Below are 19528 nucleotides of genomic sequence, written 5' to 3' on the forward strand. Positions count from 1 at the left end.
ACATCTCTAAAACAAAAAGGCATCAACCAGCAAAAAGTAATACAGTCACTGCTGTCAAAAACATTTAAAAAGGTTTTTCAAAGGAATTCTTAATTAATTTGGGGTCCAAAACGTCCTTGGCAGGAACACAGGAGTGCTGCTCAGGGCCATAGTCTTCCCAGTCAACAAGATACTGCTGGGACCCCTGTACTTGGTCGACATCTAGTATTCTGTGGACTGTGTAAGCTAGTTGGCCACCGATGATACTAGGAGGGCTTACCTGTCACAAGAAAAGGAAATGACAAAATTGGTTTTAACAGAGAGACAGGAAAAGTGTGATTTGTCTTTAAAGACTGTATAAGTATATAAATGAAAAGTAACTGGATTGCTCAGGGAATAGTGGAGCGGTGTAGCAAAACTGGATCTCTGGATGCTTGTAGCAGAGGAGCAGAGGATATTGTGCAGGACTTTACTGAACATGTTTTGCATGCTCTTGGAGGGAACTTGAGAAGATGAAGATATCATCTAAATAGACAAACACAAATTGTTTGAGCATGTCTCTAAGAAGATCACTGATAAGAGCTTAAACACTGCAGGTACATTAGTGAGACAGATGAGCATAACTAAATATTAATAGTGCTCAGTGGGTGGTCTTCCTACCTGTCTGATGCGCACAAGATGGTAGGCATTTTGCAAGTTGAGCTAAGTGAAGATGGAAGCTTCTTGTAGAACTTCAAAGGCAGTGACCATTAAGGGCAAGGGGTAGTGGTTTAGAAGGGTTCTTGGGGCTTTAGAAAAAGACCAGGGGAGTTCTGGGCCAAGCATGTAATCTGACAGGTGGGACCCCAACTGAGAGCAGCACCAGTGGACCAGTCAAAGTGTAGGTAATGTTGGAGGAGCCAAGGGTGACTGAGGATAAGAGGAAACTCTGGAGACTAAGGTGAAAGCACATTCTCTCCTGGTGCTGGTTAGGAGGGCCAGGAGGGGAATAAGTAGGAATCTAGAGACTTTTGGCAAGGGAAATATCCATGAAATTCCCAGCAGCACCAGAATCAATCAATGCCTGGAGTTGGTGTTTTTGGTCTCCCCAAGTGATGGTAAAAAGCAAACCAGAGTTGTAAGGTGAAGCTATGCATGTAACTAATTCTACAGTCCTTTCTTGCCTGTATGGGACTAGGTGTTTGCTGAAAGCCTAGTCCTACCCAATTGCATGGGTTCAGAGGAATCTTGAGATACTGGTAGCATTTGAGCAAGAGCCGGACTGGCAGACAATGTAGGCAATGTATGGACAGTTCAGACTTCTCTTCTTCAGGAAATTATCCAGCCAGCTTGCTTAATCCATAAGAGTCTCAAGATCGTGAGCAAGTTCACTGGTAGCGAGATCATCCTTGATTGCCTCAGACAAACCATTCAAGAAACACACCATGAGGGCCTTGTCGTTTCAGCCATTCCCTGCATCTTCTGTCTGAAATTGAATGGTATATTCAGCCGTGCTGCCATTACCTTGTCGATGGGTGAGATGTTTCTTGAACAGAAGGGTGCCTGTGCCTTCCAGACCACTGTTGCAAAATAAGGAGTCTTATTCACCAACACTGAGACACTTGAACACAATAGTCAGATGCATTCTTAAATTAAGACCACAATTTAATGACAAAAAAATAGCAAAAGGGTACAAAAATCCTTTCCTTAATTAAGGCCACAAAACAAAATAATTTTTATTCAACTACCATTGTAGGCCTCTTCAGGGACTGCCACCTTAACACGGTAGAGGGGTCCTAGGTGACAAGCCAGACAAAGAGTGGGTTGCCTCCCTGTGCCTTCTGAACCAGAGTGGGATTCTGTTGTTGGACTTCTGTGCTAGTCTCAGTTTGTCCATAACAAACACCATGGTCAAGCATAAGCGTGTCCATCAGTACACGTGGCACCGAGATACCCTAGGGCGGACGTCAATGATAGACTCCGGTCGTATGTCTTGGACACTATGGTAAAGAAAGGGGCGGAGCTGTTAACTGATCACCACCATCAAGAAGCTGGACAGACTTGGCAGGCCCAAACGTACTGTGAGGATCTTTTGGGAGCTTTTGGCAGAGATCCCTGGCAGGGAAGTCTTCAACTCCCACCTCTGGCAGAGCTCTGACCGGATCCCAAGGGAGGCGGAGACACTGTGTCCGAGTGGACCATCTTCTCTTGGCGGCAACCCCCGAACCCAATGGTAAACATTGGAAGTAAGAACCATTTAGAACATAACACACAGACAAGGGAATCACATGAAAAAGGCCCATGGCTAAACTCCAAAATAAAAGACATGAGCATAATACAAAACCCAAACCCCACATTACAGCTAGGTATTAATTTAATATTTTCTTGGAAAATGACTCCATTGATAGACTGATAAAAAGGCACAAAGTTGATAGTTTATCTTAAAACAGTTCAGAAATAAATCTCACACATTTGGATATCATTTCAACATTAATAAGAGTAAGAGCATTAGTATATTATAAAAAAACATCAATGGACATGGAGATGTAAAAATACAGATGTCAAGAGGCATCTTAACCCTTCTTAGCTTAGATTAGCATTTAATCCAAAATATGTTTTTCTTTAAACGGAGGAACAGATAAAGCATTGATAATCCTGATATAATTCCTGTAATGTATAATGTTGATTAAAATAAAGAAACAATTGTAATAAAACATAAACGTAAATTAGTGCTGTGAAATGATTATTTCTAAATAATTACATCCATAATAATAGTTTTGTTTACATAATATACATGTGTTTACTGTTTTGTTTATATATTAATAAACACATGCGTGTATATTGATATGTTTATATAAATATGGTATATGCATTGTTTATATATAGCATAATTTATATGAATATAAATATATGTAAATATTTTCAAAATGTATACTATATCTGCGTGTACTTTATTATTAATTTTTTAAAATTGTTACTAAAATATTTGTTGATACATTCAGCATATTTACTATGAGATGTTTCTTTGTCTGTCACTTTTTCAGTTACACCAAATATATTTCAGCAATAACAAAGTGAAAAAAACCCCAATTGAATCGTCTTTTTATAATATATATATCCTTTATTTCATGTTCATTGACGGTTCTCTAGGTGGAATGCTGCACTACACGCCGGGCAGAGCATTTTCCCCTGCCAACTAATAATTCAGGGAAAGTCATCTCATTAAAAAAAAAAAAAAAAAAACACAAAGAGAAAAGAAAAGCAAAAAAAACAACAACTCTAAGACAGTGTAACCTCTCAAACATCAATCAATGCCAGCAGTACAAAAGAGAGATGACAACAAACTACAGTTGAGTAAATGGTGAACGTACACTCTATAAATTAAATAAGGCAACATCTTCATAAAGTTGGGTATTTAAGTTTCAGTATTTAACAGTGAAGGGGTGGACAGTGTCACCCTGTTCCATCCCCTAATTCTGAACGGAATGAGGTGTGTGGCACATTTCATGACATTCTGGAAAATTATGATTCACATCTACCATTTCTTAAAGTTGAGCTTCTCTGAAACACTGAAAGTGAAGTGTCTATGTCAGAATATGATAAATACCTCCATCCCTCTCCAGCCAAAGCACAATAAATGGCTTTCATCCAGCAAAAACATTTAGATAATCAGTCAAAAACCTCTTTCAGGTCTCAAAACGGAATTCTGAATTGGCAATTTGCTATTTGAGACTCAAGTAGCAAATAAGTATGCGACACACTTAAACGGTATTTACTGGCTATTTAAAGGCTTTGAAACATTTCAAGTTTACGTTTGTTCTTTGAACTTGAAATATGTTTAAGTCTATATATGTACATTGTATTCTGTAAGTCTACAGTTAATTATTAAGGCCAAAACCAAATGCCTCTCCATGGCAAAACTTTAGACTGGCGTCTGCTCCACAATCCTCGCGGAGCCCATCAACGGCAACGTCACCAAAAAATATTCATGGTATTTGATAAATATACAAAGAGGAAGCCAGGAGGCGTTCAGTCAGATGCACATCGTTCAAGCAAACTAATCACAGAGTAAAACTTGTGTTTGATGGACAACATGAAGAAAGACCGACTAAGCGGTTAAAGCAATAATTCACCCAAAAATGAATTTATCTCGTCAGTCCGAACCTATAGATTATTTCTGCCACAGAAAAGGCATATAAACAGTGATGTGACTTTATCTCGCAGTATATAGTTATAAACTGACAATTCATCAAAAAAAGTACCAATTGTGATATATACGTGTGTTTGTGTGTGTATATATACTGATTACTGTTATAAAAAAAAGATTTGTGAAATTGAAAACTTTTTTGAAATTAAAAATGATTTTGTTCTGTGGCAGAAATAAGCTTTCATACAAGCCAGCATACAGTAAAGCACACAAAATGTTCATTTTTGGGTTAACCATTCCTTTACCAAATGTGCACATCTTAATATAAGTGATCGTTAACAGCTAGAATCTGTGAATATCTGGGACGTAACATTTAGCAGTTAACCTCAATCTCAGCTAATTAGCGCTCTCAGCCTCTAGCTAGAAAATAGAGTTGAAATGTGGATGTTTATATGCCAGCTGCGGGAAACACTTTTACAATGGTGCGATTCAACTCTGGTTTCAATCAAACAAAAACCAAGAAAAGGTGAAGTCAGCAGCATTCGAAATACGTCGAAGACAAAACCGGAGGCAGAAGCCAGATTGAAAGAGAAACTGGTCTATCAGACACTCCAACAGCACAAACATTCAGATTAAAATGTGCTTGCAGGGTCAATTTACAGCAAATGAAAAAGCCGGAGATGGAATCGCACACGGCAGCAATCCAACCTGAAACGAGCGTAAAAAAAAATTCAATGACGTCTGATGCAACTCCTTGAAACACATCTGGCATGCTGGGAAGTTTAGAAGACGATAACGGAACGCTTTTGGGTGAATTTCAAGAATTGCCAAGAATGTGTCATATTTCAGTCCAAAATGAGAAAATCAAGGCCATTGTTAAAAATAATGGCTAAAATCGGTTACTTTTTAACTGTTTTTGAAAACTCTCTTAAGCTTACAAAGGTTGCATTTATCTGATTAAATAAATACGGTAAAAGTGTAATATTGTGAAAAATTATTAAAATATAAAAGTTTTCTTTTTGGATATATTGCAAAATGTATCATTTTTAAACAAATCTAATGGAACTGGGGGGCGGACACGTGCTAAACTGAGACTAAACGAAGGTAAAAACATGCAGTAGCTCCAAAAATTTGTTTACGCAAGTAATAATAAAAATTTTGGAGTGAAATATGACTCGAAGACGGGTGAGATTCACCTTTTTAGTGGTTTTCAGAACGCAGCATGACAACACTTCAGCAGAACCGACAAAGTTGAGCACGACATGAAAACACAGCGGAATTACACTGGAATGGAGTTACCGAAGGCGAAGCGGTGCGGACGTCCACGTTCACTTACACAAGGACCAAACCTAAAATTGTTCTTTGGCAAAAAGCAGTTCAAAATGAACATTTCATTTCAACTTTGTCAAGATCATAACATGACACGCAGGATGGGACGAGTGGCTCTCCCTGTCGTTTGATAGCCTCATTCTTGAAAGCTCTTCTTTCCTGTGTGTGTGTGTGTGTGTGTGTGGTTGGGCTGGGGGGGGTCGCAGATGCTGTTCAGTGCTTCCTGTGAGGTCACGGCGAGAATGTGAAACTTCCTTGTGAAGTCATCGCAGATGGAGCCAAACATTTCCTGTGAGGTGTTCCCGGCGGCATCGCAGCGCTCGCGTCTCCCAGATCAGAAGACCAGGAATCGGGCTTGTTGTAAATCAAGGTAAGAAGCGCACAAACACACATGTAAGCGTGGGACGGGGCGTCTTAGCACCCCCCCCCCAGGTCCAGCGAACAAATAAATAAAGCGAGTCCGATATGGCGGTTGGAGGAGGAGAACTTGATATGGGTCGAACATCAATGTTGGCAGGCGCTCGCTTCGTCCTCCTGCTTTCAGCCCCACTCCTCAAATAACTCGGAGCACATAAATAAAAAACAGCGTTTGACAGAGCGCCAGAGCTGTCTGTCCGTTGAGCGGGTTTTGGCCGGGCTGGTCTGTGCAAGCGTGCTGGTGTCCGGTGGGCGACGCATCACCACACCTCGCAGCGGTGGCCTGAGTTCATGGGAGAGCCCAGCGGACACTGGAAGTGCTCCGCGAAGTCGGGCGAGTTGGACAGAGTGCCGATCACGCGGTATTTGGGTGGGCTGTGAGGGTCCGTCATCAGGCCCTCGTGAGCGCTTTCTGGCGTTCGGACCGAACACCACACCTACGGAGGAGAGCCAAAGGAACGTGAGTCTGAGAACATGTCTTTACAAGCAGAGCTTTTATTACTGCTGTATGGAAAATGAGTCTGTGCTATCATATAGCTTTGTAACTCAAAGTCATTTGCTTTTTAAAAATCATCTGTTAAAATATCGGTGACACCGATATTATGTATGACTTACATCGTATATTAGGTTTTAATAATTGCTATTAATTTAATAATATAAATACAAAGTATGTTAGTATACATTAATATTTGATTACAGTAATGTACAATAATATTTTTTATTTTTATAACTGAATTAAATGTAAAAATATTTTATAAAACACTGAAGAATTTTTTCAGAATAAAATGTAACCTTAAAAATTATTATTTAATATTAAGTAACATTAAGTTCTTTGGCACTGTTAACACAATAATCGCTTTAGAATTATACAAATAACATTTAATATATTCAAATTATTTTGTTAACTTTTGCCAAGATTAAAAAAGTTTCTTATTCTCAGTTTATTTGATAAAGAATATATTCAATACAGCCATATTTTGCTGTATTTTTTATTAAAAGGGACACCTAAGAGACACCTTTCAAAAATGTCAAAGAATCTGAATTATTCCAGTTTTTTTGAAAAGCAGTATATGCATATAGACATCTGTTTTATCATCGATACTTTCCGTTATAATTTAAATATATTAACATGTATGTTAATGTGCATTTTAAATGTGTAGAACTTATAGTATAGTACTAAGTGTTATTTTATTATTAAAAATCATTAACGTTATTTCATTTAGTCTTTTCATACCTGTGCAAAACCCACGAAGAAGAGCTGGTCGTTTGTCAGATTGACAGCCGGGAGTCTCTTCTCTTCACCGTTCTTCTTCACCCACGAGCGATACGCCTGCAAAACAAACACATCTCCAAATCAGTCGCTATCATCTTTGCTAAATTTAGCTGCAACGCTTGCTTAAGCCTGAAAAAAAAAAACAATAAACAGTTTCTATCTATGAGCACTTGGGGCGAGCCTCGTCAACCACAATATCTTCAGCGAACATTAATTTCCTATGGGACGATTTTATAAAATGTAACTTCCTCTTCTAATGGCTTTAAATGACCTCCCGCTCCTATGGTGGACATCCACTCTCAGGCCTGTCATTTAAATTATTAAATGAATATGAATAAAGAATTAGAGTGCCCATACGAACCTCTAAAAATACTGCGCATTTGAGAAAGGCTGGCTGACAAATAGTACAGGTATAGTACAGGTAGGACACGACTTGGGCTTTATACGTGCTTTACTTCCTCAGATTCGGCCTGCGCCTCTTGTCGTATACGCACATTTGTTTTTCTAAACAATACAAGAGCTAAAAGCTGAAATCGTGAAGCGTGACCCACATGATAGGCAGCTTTCAGGCCGCCGTTGTCTGCGATGTTTTCTCCCAGCGTCTGTTTGCCGTTGATGTGCTCTCCGTTGATGGTGTACTGAGTGTACTGATCGATCATGCACTCGGTGCGGTTCTTGAACGCGTCCACCGACGAGTTCTGCCACCACGGCCGAAGGTTTCCATCTTTGTCGTACTCTCTGCCTGCGGAACACAATTAAAAGGTTATGTAATGGAATATCGAATTTCTACCGTCTTTCAGAACTCCGCAACGATCGGTTAGATGTCTGCAAACAGGCAAGGGCTTGTTCTCTAATACGAGATAATGCAGACGTTTCGCAAAGAAGCTGCAACTCTTTTGTGACATTGCTATTAACTACTATGCGCTTTCTCCACAAAATAAGTACAATGTACAGTTGTGTTCGAACTGAAAAACACTGTTGCCGCTGCTCAGGTGGGATACGGGTAAGGTTAGGTAGTATGGGTAAGTTTAAGGGTGGTTTAAGGTGCAAGAGATGGGTCAATAGTGTAATTATAAATGTAAGTATTACAGAAGTATTTTTTAAGTACAATGTAAAAACATGCATGCTAACAATAAGTGCATTGTACCAAATTATTAATTTAAATGCATGTACGCAGTAATTAAGGGGGACCCAAACTAACACAAGTTTCAACAGAAATTATGTAAAAAGCACATTTTAGTTTACCTTGAATGCTTCTACTTTAGTTCAAAAGATAACAAAAGATAATTATACATGAAGATGAAGTACTCAAAGGGATAGTTCAAACTAAAAAATTGAATTCTGTCATCATTTACTTACACTTATGTAGCTCCAAAGCTTATTTGAATAAAGCTGGTAAACTAGTTATTGGTAGCCATTTTTCACCTATCATGAAGATCAATGGCTACCAGAAACCGTTTGGTTCCTAAAATACTTCAAAATATCTTTTGTGTTGAACAGAATAAAAAAACTCATACAGGTTTAAATTTCTGGGTGAACTGTGCCTTTAAATGGTTCAAGAAAGTGCTAAAGTTGAGCTACAGTAATTTCACCTAATGCATATTATATATAAGTTCATATATAAGTTCAGAAAACATTTCTTGACTCTCATTTATTGTATGTAATTTCCAAATGTATTAAATTAGTGTATTGTTATCGGGGGCCAGGTTCGTTTGAAGGGTCAGAAAGAGAGTAATCCTAGTAGAAGTAGAAGAAATAAGCAGAAGACAGACAAAGTACTAACCTTGGTCATCAAAGGCATGAGTTAACTCATGTCCCATCACCACTCCAATGCCACCGAAGTTTAAAGCTCTGCGAGACACAAATCAGAGTTATCGTGAGATCAGGAAGAAAGCAAAAGCAGGTCCGTTCGTGACGTGCTAACTGTTTCAGGCGCGTCTGCTCACTTGGGGTGATCCTGGGCGTAGAAGGGGGCCTGTAAGATGCCGGCGGGAAAGACGATGCCGTTCTTGGTGGGCATGTAGTATGCGTTCACCGTGGGTGGAGTCATGCTCCATCTACAGCAGTCAGAAATCAGCCGTCAGCTTACAGTATGTCTCACAAGCTTCTGTCTTAACACACACTCTTACACTCACTGGTCTCTGTTGGGCGGCTTGCGCAGCTGGTCCGCCATCACTCGCGCTGAGAAGTTATAGAAGTTGATCATATTCTGGAAGAAGTTGTCTTCTGTAACCTCATACTACAAAAGCAACAATAAAACGTCACATAATCTATTAGCTGGTACATTTGTAATATTCATGAAAATGTACTAAAATTATTTATTTAATGAATAATATAATGTGATATATTTGCTTGTTTTTTGAGTCTTCTTACCCAGGTGGCCTTTATTTAATTTACAAAACTGTAATTGCAATATTATTGTAATATGCTGATTTGCTGCTCAAGAAACTTTTATTATCATCAGCATCAAAACATTTGTTGAAACTGTGATACTGACACTTCTTTTAAAGTCTAAAAAAAAAAAGAGCAAAAATTTTTTAAAAACAACATAAAGGAATTTTTGGCCTTATTTCTTTCAGGAAAGTAAAAAAACATAACGGCTCCAAATCTTCGAACGGTACTGTTATATTTTAAGTAGTTTAATTGAATCACTAAAGCAGGATTCTTAATATGCTAAGCATTTAAGATTCTTTCAATCATGCTAAGAATCCTTTAAGACAGGAAAGAAGTTTCTGAAACAAAAGACATTTGCCGACTCACCCCGTCATACACGTCATCAAGCTCTTTAGAGTCCAAAATGAAGTCTGGAAATCCGATCATGTCGTAGATGGCATCCGCCTACAGCCAGAAAAGACACTTTATCCGGATTTTTTGGCAAGCAACGCGAAGTGTTTACAGTTAAGCTGTTTGCAGTCTTGAATCCCAGACAAAGTTTGGTTTGTTCAGTCATGCTGCTGTCTCTGTGATTCTCGCTCTCGCTCACCTTGTCCTTGGCAGCTTGTCGGGTCTGTTCATCCATCCAGTTCAAATCATCCAGCGCATCTTTGAAAGCTGTGCGGATTTCATTGATCATCCCCTCCGCCTGCGTTGCGACGGAAAGACGGGGTTAAGAACTGTGTCATTTACTCTGCTGCCACATGGGGGCAAACACAGGCCACCAATGAGTTTGAATTAAACATGAGGACAAAAACTTAAAACAGTACTTTACCCAAACACATATACGGTAGTTTTTTAGTCTCAGCGTGACATATGGTTTTGCTTGACTCACTATTTCTTTGCTCTGTTTGTCGAAAGTGGCTTTGACGAAAAGAGCACCCAACGCGAAACCAAGAGTGTCATCTGTGTTCCCAATACACGTCTGCCAGCGTGGAGTACACGACTGAATATGAGACAAATGACATCCGCATTAACCTAACTGACAACCTGAAACAAGTAATTATAATAACACAAAATAGGCGCCATCATTTTATTGCGGTTAAGTCCATTTGAAACATCTTCCAAATGAACAACAAGTCATAATGAAACGAATCAATGACTCTTTCTTTAATGGAAGAGTTCACATAATTCTATTATATATAGACACACACCTTCTTAGTGCCATAAAGGCTCTCCAGCAGCTTATCCTGAGCGTTCTCAAAGCGCTGGTCCAGACTGGACGCTCCTTTCTGCACCAGATTCCAGATCATGTAATTATTCAAAAGACTGGGGAAGAAAGAGAGAGAATGCATCCACATATCTAAAAACGGGACCATTTCTGTATCTGTATTCATTTATTTATACAGGTAAAGAGAGAGACGGTGTTAAAGAAGCAGTAAGAATAAATGTAGGCCTATTAATATTCTCAGACAGGAAGACAGAAACAGAGACAGCGAGGGAGAGAGAGAGAGAGAGAGAGAGAGAGAGAGGGAGGCTGTTATTAGCACTGAATGTTCTGATACACAATCTAAACAGACGTCTCGGAGGGGACGTCCTCTTACTGAACTCTGATTAGCCGTAACCATGGAGACAGCCGTACCTGTGGTCCGTCTTGTTGATAAGATCCGAAACCTGTTGCAGGTATTCTTTAGCGTAGACCACCACGGGCTCAGTGTCGTTCAGCTCCAGCGGTGATAGGACGAAGTTCAGATAATCCAGCCACTCGACGGCCGGAGCCAGCACCTACGACCGAAACAAACGGCATCATTCAATCAATCAACCAATCAATCAATCAATCAATCATTTTTATTTATATAGCGCTTTTAACAACACAGGTTGCATCAAAGCACTCATTCCATCCGAATGCACCAATGAATGGACTTTTTTCACAAGTCGTAGCCATAGTTGGGTTAACTTCAAGAGCAGGATATGGGAGAGTACTACAAATATATTTTTTGCATTCCCAGATGGTCAAATGGCCAAAGATAAACTTTGTGACTTTCAAAAAAAAGGAAAGAAAACTGATAACAGCAGTCAGAAGAGAGAACGTTGTTAAATTTACCATCTGCCATATAGACACTGTATTAGAAACACCCTCATATTAGCGTTGTATATATATATATATATATATATATATATATATATATATATATATATATATATATATATATAATGACGTTTGAGGATTTACAATGATGATTAAACTCCATTATGTTAGTATATTATGTTATGTCCATCATAAGGGTCCATATCGAGGGTCCACCTGGATGTCATCCAAAAGCAAAACAAAACAATCAAAAAAAAAGAACTGCCCTTGACCACCACTGACACCTGTTGGTGTGGATGCAGCATTGCATAACAGCAAAATATTTCAGTTGAGCTTTTCAGTCAAATTTTCACAATGCGCCAAAATTATGGAAGCCCATTTCCAAATGAAACAAATAAAAATCTAATAGTAACTTAATATTTTAGCATCACAACTTCATAGGTTGCAATTTTTCTTCTCGAAATATACTTAAAATTGCGACTTTATTTGCCGTAATTGTCCATGATTTTTTATAAATGTCTTTTAGCCAGTTTTTATCGAAATTTGCAAAATTAACTTACATTCAAAATTCGAACATTTGCACTGAAAAAAACAACGTCTCCATATCCTAACTATACTTCTCAAAATTGTCACTTTATATCTCACAATTGTGAATTGTATCTTGAAGTATCACTTTGAATCTCACAATAACTATATTTCACAGTCCTGAGTTTATAAATATTGTCACACTTTGCTGTAACTGTCACTTTATAGCTTAAACCTGCAACTTTATATCTCTCAAGGTGACTTTAAATCACTCGTGATTATTTTACTCTACACTTCAGGAACAGAGGTTACAATAATCAAGTGAGTAGTATTCGCGAAGGGGCCGATGCGCTACAATAAATCTTTTTGAAAGCCGCCAATATACGGAGTGCTCCTTTTAATTTTGATCAATCTTCATCTTTCAGTAACCTTGGCTGTGAGAGCTCCGCTCGTCTCAATACTTTCCCTTAAAATGATTTCTCTTTCAGCCATGAAAAGGACGCAGAATGTGTTCGGATACGCTCTCGCACAAAATGCTCAAATAATCAGCGGGCTAGAGCCAATAACCCGCATGTTTGCATTCCTGAGTCCTGGATGCAATTCTAGCCTCTCTGCCCTTGGGTGTAATACAGCACAGACCTCCATCACAAACACACAGCCCTCATCTCATCCGCTGTAGATGAAAACAGATTAGCTGACTAAAATGGACTGTTCTCTCTCTCTCTTATGGTTATGAGAAGCTGTGTTGTTTTTAATAAACTCCAAAACCGAGTGAACCCTTGAGGACGCTCTGCAAAAAAACGTGTAAAAATCAGAAACGACTGCTGCAAGTCATGGCTAATGAGAGTTTATATATAATACAAACTGCTATGGATCTGTCTGTAACTGATCGCAGGACACACTTGCTTCTGGAAAAGCATCCATTTACCAGTAAATGCTGGAAACGGTGCATTTTAACATAAATCTTTGTGTAAAGGGATCTTCACTAATATGAGATTAAGCCCATAAAGTGTGGGGAAAGGTGTTAATAATTGAATTACTGTTGTGCTTCAGCACATTCTGCTAAAGTTGGAAAAAAAAAACTATAGTTTTTTTGTTTTTTTTTGCGAGCAAGATGAGTAAAGACAGCTGCTATAAATTCACAAATCGTAGAACCTAAAAATGACATACACGTTATTTCGTTTTCTTTTCTCAAAAAAGAACTCGGCGAGTTAAGTCAAATGTAAGAATCCTCCTGGGTGTCGCCACACATCTGAGCCGCACGGCTGCCAGAGACGTTTGCTCATCACACGCGCAAAAACAGTGTTATGAATGTATAATGGATCAGACTTCAGTCTCGAACGCTGCTGATAATTCTGCAGCAGTTGTGTTAAGTGGTTTTCTTACAAACTTCTCAATGCAAATTTGCAATCAAATGAAAACATATAAAATGCAACAACTGTATATTTACATAATCAACTCTTTAATTGTTTAAAACGGCTATTGTTAAAATGGGTCTTTTTTGAAAGATGCATATAGACTGGCCTTGTTCCCTTCATACTGACAGCAGACATCATTTACCCAGCTGTCACTGCTACCCCTCCACCTAACTGCTTCACTGTACAGTTGCTCGGCAACTGTTGCCACGGAAATCACAGGAGCCTTCGCAAAACAACAGTTTGCTGAAAGCAGGTGCTCAAAGAAAAAAATCTTAATAATTAATAGATGGGAAAAAGCCAGAAGACACACACGAAAGAATGAATACTGATATGTGTAGAAGGATGAAGGGGAAAAAATTTGGTTGTGTTCTATTGAGAACGAGAAGGACACATATTAGATAGATAGATAGATAGATAGATAGATAGATAGATAGATAGATAGATAGATAGATAGATAGATGGAACAACTGGTGATAGATAGATAGATAGATAGATAGATAGATAGATAGATAGATAGATAGATAGATAGATAGATAGATAGATAGATAGATAGAACAACTGGTGATAGATAGATAGATAGATAGATAGATAGATAGATAGATAGATAGATAGATAGATAGATAGATAGATAGATAGATAGATGGAACAACTGGTGATAGATAGATAGATAGATAGATAGATAGATAGATAGATAGATAGATAGATAGATAGATAGATGGAACAACTGGTGATAGATAGATAGATAGATAGATAGATAGATAGATAGATAGATAGATAGATAGATAGACAGATAGATAGATAGATAGATAGATAGATAGATAGATAGATAGATAGATAGATAGATAGATGGATACAACTGGATAGATAGATAGATAGATAGATAGATAGATAGATAGATAGATAGATAGATAGATAGATAGATAGATAGATAGATAGATAGATAGATAGATAGAAACACATTTAATAAACAGTATGTGTGAAACAATCATTACAATGATTTAATGATCCAAACCCTTCAGCACAGAACTTCTGAGTCTCATCAGCACACTTTCAAGTGTTTACAGCAGCACTTCTCCAATCCCCAAGAACCCCTCAAGAGGCTGAACACACACACCTGCAGATCAGCTATGGTTATTTTGTGGTAGATCTTCTCCTCGTCCCGCCGCTCGTCCTGAGGCACTGTGATGTTAGCCAGCGCCGTCTCAAAGTCCAAAATCTGCTGCATCTGGACGCGGGTGGAATTCCTGTCTCCTCCCAACAACAATCCCAACTCGACCATGTAATCCAGGTAAGCCTTCAACACCTAAACACACAAAGACCAGCACAGACAGCATTAGACATGGACTAAAAGCCGCAAAAGACATTCCAGTGTAAACTGAGACGTCAAGTTCTGCTTCACACCTTCTCATTGGTTTTGTTGAGGTAATAATCTCGGGATGGGAGGAAGAGTCCTGATTGATCGACCTGGGGAAACAGGAAGTTTACACAGGTGAGCAAACACCAAAGATCATGATAAATACAACAAGTACAATCAAATAAACCGTTTCAGCAGAGTTTATTAAATTTAATTTGCATGTGAATACGTACCTGAATGACATTACTGTTGGAGTTTTTGGGATCAACGCTGACACCAACAGTGAAGAAGGGCTGAGCTCTGTAGGGTCCAGAAACTATCTTTAAAACGTCTAGAAAGTTGTCTTTGTCCCAAGACTCTGTGATGTTCCAGCCCCCTATCTACACACACATACACACAAAAATATCCCCATCAGTTTTGTCAAAAAAAACTTGCTGTGAACTACGGTAATTTATTTATTTTGTGATATTTCTTTAGATCTGTTTCTTATCATACTGTGCATGATTCTTCAAAATGTTTATATAATTGTGTCCACCAAATGTATAAATGTTAAACCAAGGCTCGGAGCAAAAATGTTCAAGGTATTTAAAAATGTGGGGGCAACAAATGCCCACATATAGTGAATCATCTTTTTTTTGTCTGTAGATATATTATCTAACATGCAGTACTTCATTTGTTTCATATTGTGAATGTGCAGAATGTAAAGAAAACGTTTTGATTTAAAAATGCATTCAGATTTGCATATTTTGATTTAAAAAAGCCAAGGGTTAAGTAAATGAATCAATGACTTAATGCACTTTAATAATAACACACACAGCATAAAATCTTCAATTTCAATTAATTAAGTAAATCTTGATTTTGAACTTTAAATGTTGACTTACTAAATATGATCATAAAAATGTGCCTCGATGATGGTAATATAAAAAACACTAAAAGGATGCCTATATACAGTTTATAGCAACAAGACTTAAATTAATAAAAATAATTAATAAATAAAAATAATACAAATAAATAAATAATAATTAATAAATCAATCAATTTTCTCAATTAATATTCAAAATAAAGTTAAAGATATAAATAAAATATTAAATGACTAATTATTAAATTGTGAACATTTTATATAATATATATACACACACACACAGACACAAAAACTTGTTCTGTTTTCTTGCTAAGTAATAAGAGCCACTGTAGGAATGATTTCATTCTAATTTTCAAATGACAAGACCAAAAGTATTTAGTTATGCAAGTGTGAAAAAAGGCAAAAACTTGAGGAACATGACTCTAATGAGTTCAGGCTAACACCTCATTAAAGCCAATTAAATCTGTCTCACCTCTGAGAATAAAACTATTATCAGCTCTCTGCAACGCTATTCGGTCAATCCCTGTGATCCCGATGACACAAGATGACAGAAAGAGCGACAGAATGAGAGAAACACAGAATGAAGCGCAGCGTTTCTGTTTAAAAGACAGGCACTGTAGATTTTTGTCCTCCATCTTCCTCACCCTACCTCTTTTAAACCTTGCAGGAGGCAGCTGTGTGTGGGGAGGCTGTAAATTAGCAAAAATGAAGTGCTGTTTGACATCGCTGCTTTGTGTCTGTAACACGGATTAATCTTTCAGGTTTGTGCCGAGGGTTAGTTTCAGAGCTTTCTTCTTCAAAATGGCTGATTCAGAGAGATAGAAGTGCATGAAAACGTCTCTCGCTGAAGGATGTCTACATAATTTCAAGGCTCGCTGATTTTAAACCGAGAGGAACTGATAGTATCGGTGCTCAGTTCAAATAAAGGAGTCTATTTTTAGGAGATGCACAGGAAAGCAATCAAAAAAAACTTAATCAAGCATCAAATTAAATCAAAGGTCATTCAACAAAATTTGGGTTTCTATGTTCCTCATAACTAATGTAAAATGGCTGCAAATAAATAGGAATAAACACAAAGAATGTTCGAAATATTACAGGCACTGCGTTTGCACTGTTTATCCTCCACACCAGAGGGGGCGCCAAAAAGACTCACCTTTGCAATCAAGTCGATGAGTGGTTGGGCTCCAAGCTCTTCTATTCGTTGTTCATTGAGACAGGAAAGGTAGTAGGACTGCGTCTTCCTCTCTGCTTCACTGCTTGAGTTAAAAGTGCCGTTTTCTGCAGGAAAACATAGGACATTGCATTTGAGTTGCATCACAAAATGATACAATTAGCTATGTAAAAGTTTCAGAGAGGTCCTATTATGCCCTTCTTACAAAATATAACATAAATCTCAGGTGTCCCAAGAATTTTCTAACTCAAAATACACCACAGATCATTTATTATTCCGTGCTGTAAATGCACCTTTCTTGGCGAAAGAAAAAGCGTGCTGTTTTTTGTGTATGTCTCTTTAAATGCAAATAAGCTTCTGCTCTCCTTCAAAGGCAGAGCCCATCCAACAACAACAAAAAAACTGATTATCATCTACAATGTAAAAATGTGAATCTTGCAAACTGCAACTTTTTAGCTCAAAATGAAAGTTTTTTATTCTCAGATTTACAATTCAATTTTATATCTCGCAGTTTTGAATTTGTCGCACAATTCTGACTATATATAAAGCAATGCTCCATCAGTCACTATATGCATTCATCACAATGTTCTTCAAAATTACTACTGTCTTTGAAACATTAGGGTGAGTAAAAGATGCCCATTTTCATAGTCTTTTAGTGCTTGGATGCTAAAACTGTCCCTCACAGTAATAAAAGACAGGACGAGAAAGACGAGAAATAGGAAACAAAAACATCATATAGTTAAAGGGGCAGCTTGGAGCACCATCGTCAGGGTAAACAAACATGACAGCAGGGAGAACAACTTGCACAGGGTCAACGCACAGGGTCATGAAACCGAGTTTCTCCAGCTGCCTTTCAAGCTGACACAATGGTGCCCTCTGCTTGGCTCCCATCACGATGCATGGAATTGTGGTACGTAAACAGAAGCAATGCAGCGTAGGAAAGCGGAGTCTGAACTGAAAGAACTGCAACAAAGGGTCCTGCCATCCATCTTTTTAATGTCACGTCCATGACAGCTGCCTTGCGCGACAAAACGTGACGAAATGCAGGAGCCATCGGGGAGCCAAGCGAGCAGGGTGGTTTTCATCCTCAATAACTGTGCCACAGCTGCCAGCGGGACGACAGGCAGAGGAAAAGCCACTGCCACTGTCATATGCTAACTTCATTCACGTGAGAAATGGCAAAACTAAGTGGTAAGGACCGGAATAGGTGACTGGCAGTGCTGGATGCAAATTGAACTCAACAGAAAAATAACCAGCGAGGGCCACCCTGTAAGTACTCCATTGCAGGTCGACTTCCTGAGGAATGTAAAAACATGCCTCTAAACATGACTCTAACAACTCTAGGCTCCTTTCTAGTTTACAGTTGAAATACACATTAGTAGCCCCAACAAATTGTATTCCTTTACAAATTCATTATAAATAATTTAAATTAAAACTAAATATTATAACAAAATAATTTTCGTACAGTTCCTTGCGCAATGCTATATTATGACCTTTTTCTGTAGTTCAAAAATGTTTAGCTTGTGCACATGCTTTTGTTAGATCTATTTTGCAGAAAATGTGTGTGTGAGTGTGTGAGAGAGAGGTTTGCGGACAGCCATTTTTTAAATCGAAATAACATTTTGACCAAATTGCTTCACTGCTTTTTCATCATAGAAGACAAATTCAATTACCTTAATAGTTTTTGTGAATAGTGTAGTGTTCTTACTTTATCTTTAAACATCTCAACCAAGAAAAGATGAGCACACGGCGTTTTAAACAAAAAGATAATGGCACACAAACGATGAGTCGCAAATATGCACACAGCAACCCACTCTTGAACACACAATTATGCCTGTCGTCGTGACCTTTGATTGGTGCTCTTAGTTGTTGTCATGGCAATGCACCTCACACTTTTTCAGAGGAGGATGAATTCACTTTTCCCTTTGTGTTTTACACACATCTGTGTTGTGCGAAAGAGAGGTGGCTTAATTAATCTACAATATGATCATTCAAGCAAACAAGCTGCAAATCCCCGAACCTGGTTTTAGTTTCACATGGCCCTCTGTTCTTGCTCATTTGTCTGTTTCGGCAGTATTTTCTCCTCCTAACAGTGCAATTACATTAAGAAACAGGAGGCAGGAATATTCAAGTAATAAATTCTCAGGGGAACAGTGGCAGTCCAATTACCGGTCAGCAGGTCCTGTCTAGAGAGAGGACACACAGTGAGAGAGAAATGAGCTTTGGCACGATTCGCTGCTCGTCGAACAGAATTCAGAGCTGATCTCGTTCCATTTCCAGAATTTGCTTGTGTTTGTTCGCGTTTGCCTCGCAAAAGGTGACAAGTCAGCCTGGCGCACTGGCACAAAGAGCTCATTTGTCTTTTTCAGAGGTGCTCTGTGTGAGGGCAAAGCACAGTGTTCTGCTTCGCTAATGCACACACTTACAAACACATAATCTGACTTTACGACTCTTCGCTTTTGTTTACGTTTAAAGAATAATGCAATCTCAATTCGGTGTGTCATCAATCCTTTCATTCTTACTATTTTAGCCACTGAACTTTTTTTTTTTCGTGTCTGTTGGACTGTTTGAAAAAGTAACCTCTGCTGGTCGACCCATTTCTCCCATGCAAT

General features: G+C 38.3%; 1 protein-coding gene across 4 annotated transcripts in view; it reads right to left on the reverse strand.

The window, feature by feature from the left end:
- Positions 1 to 3058: 3058 nt before the first annotated feature.
- ece2b (endothelin converting enzyme 2b) overlaps positions 3059 to 19528 on the reverse strand; it is a 44703-nt gene continuing 28233 nt past the window's right edge. For all 4 annotated transcript variants that reach the window (XM_043258775.1, XM_043258778.1, XM_043258776.1 and 1 more), the window contains 15 exons: positions 16899 to 17023; positions 15117 to 15263; positions 14931 to 14993; positions 14644 to 14832; positions 11140 to 11282; positions 10712 to 10826; positions 10393 to 10503; positions 10108 to 10206; positions 9885 to 9962; positions 9260 to 9363; positions 9071 to 9181; positions 8908 to 8975; positions 7676 to 7866; positions 7086 to 7181; positions 3059 to 6288 (listed from right to left, as the gene is read on the reverse strand). In XM_043258775.1, coding sequence (XP_043114710.1) covers positions 6112 to 6288; positions 7086 to 7181; positions 7676 to 7866; positions 8908 to 8975; positions 9071 to 9181; positions 9260 to 9363; positions 9885 to 9962; positions 10108 to 10206; positions 10393 to 10503; positions 10712 to 10826; positions 11140 to 11282; positions 14644 to 14832; positions 14931 to 14993; positions 15117 to 15263; positions 16899 to 17023 — 1817 coding nt within the window. In that variant the 3' untranslated portion in view covers positions 3059 to 6111. The remainder of the gene's footprint in view (positions 6289 to 7085; positions 7182 to 7675; positions 7867 to 8907; positions 8976 to 9070; positions 9182 to 9259; positions 9364 to 9884; positions 9963 to 10107; positions 10207 to 10392; positions 10504 to 10711; positions 10827 to 11139; positions 11283 to 14643; positions 14833 to 14930; positions 14994 to 15116; positions 15264 to 16898; positions 17024 to 19528) is intronic.

Source organism: Puntigrus tetrazona, chromosome 15 (assembly GCF_018831695.1).
Source record: "Puntigrus tetrazona isolate hp1 chromosome 15, ASM1883169v1, whole genome shotgun sequence".
NCBI lineage: Eukaryota > Metazoa > Chordata > Actinopteri > Cypriniformes > Cyprinidae > Puntigrus > Puntigrus tetrazona.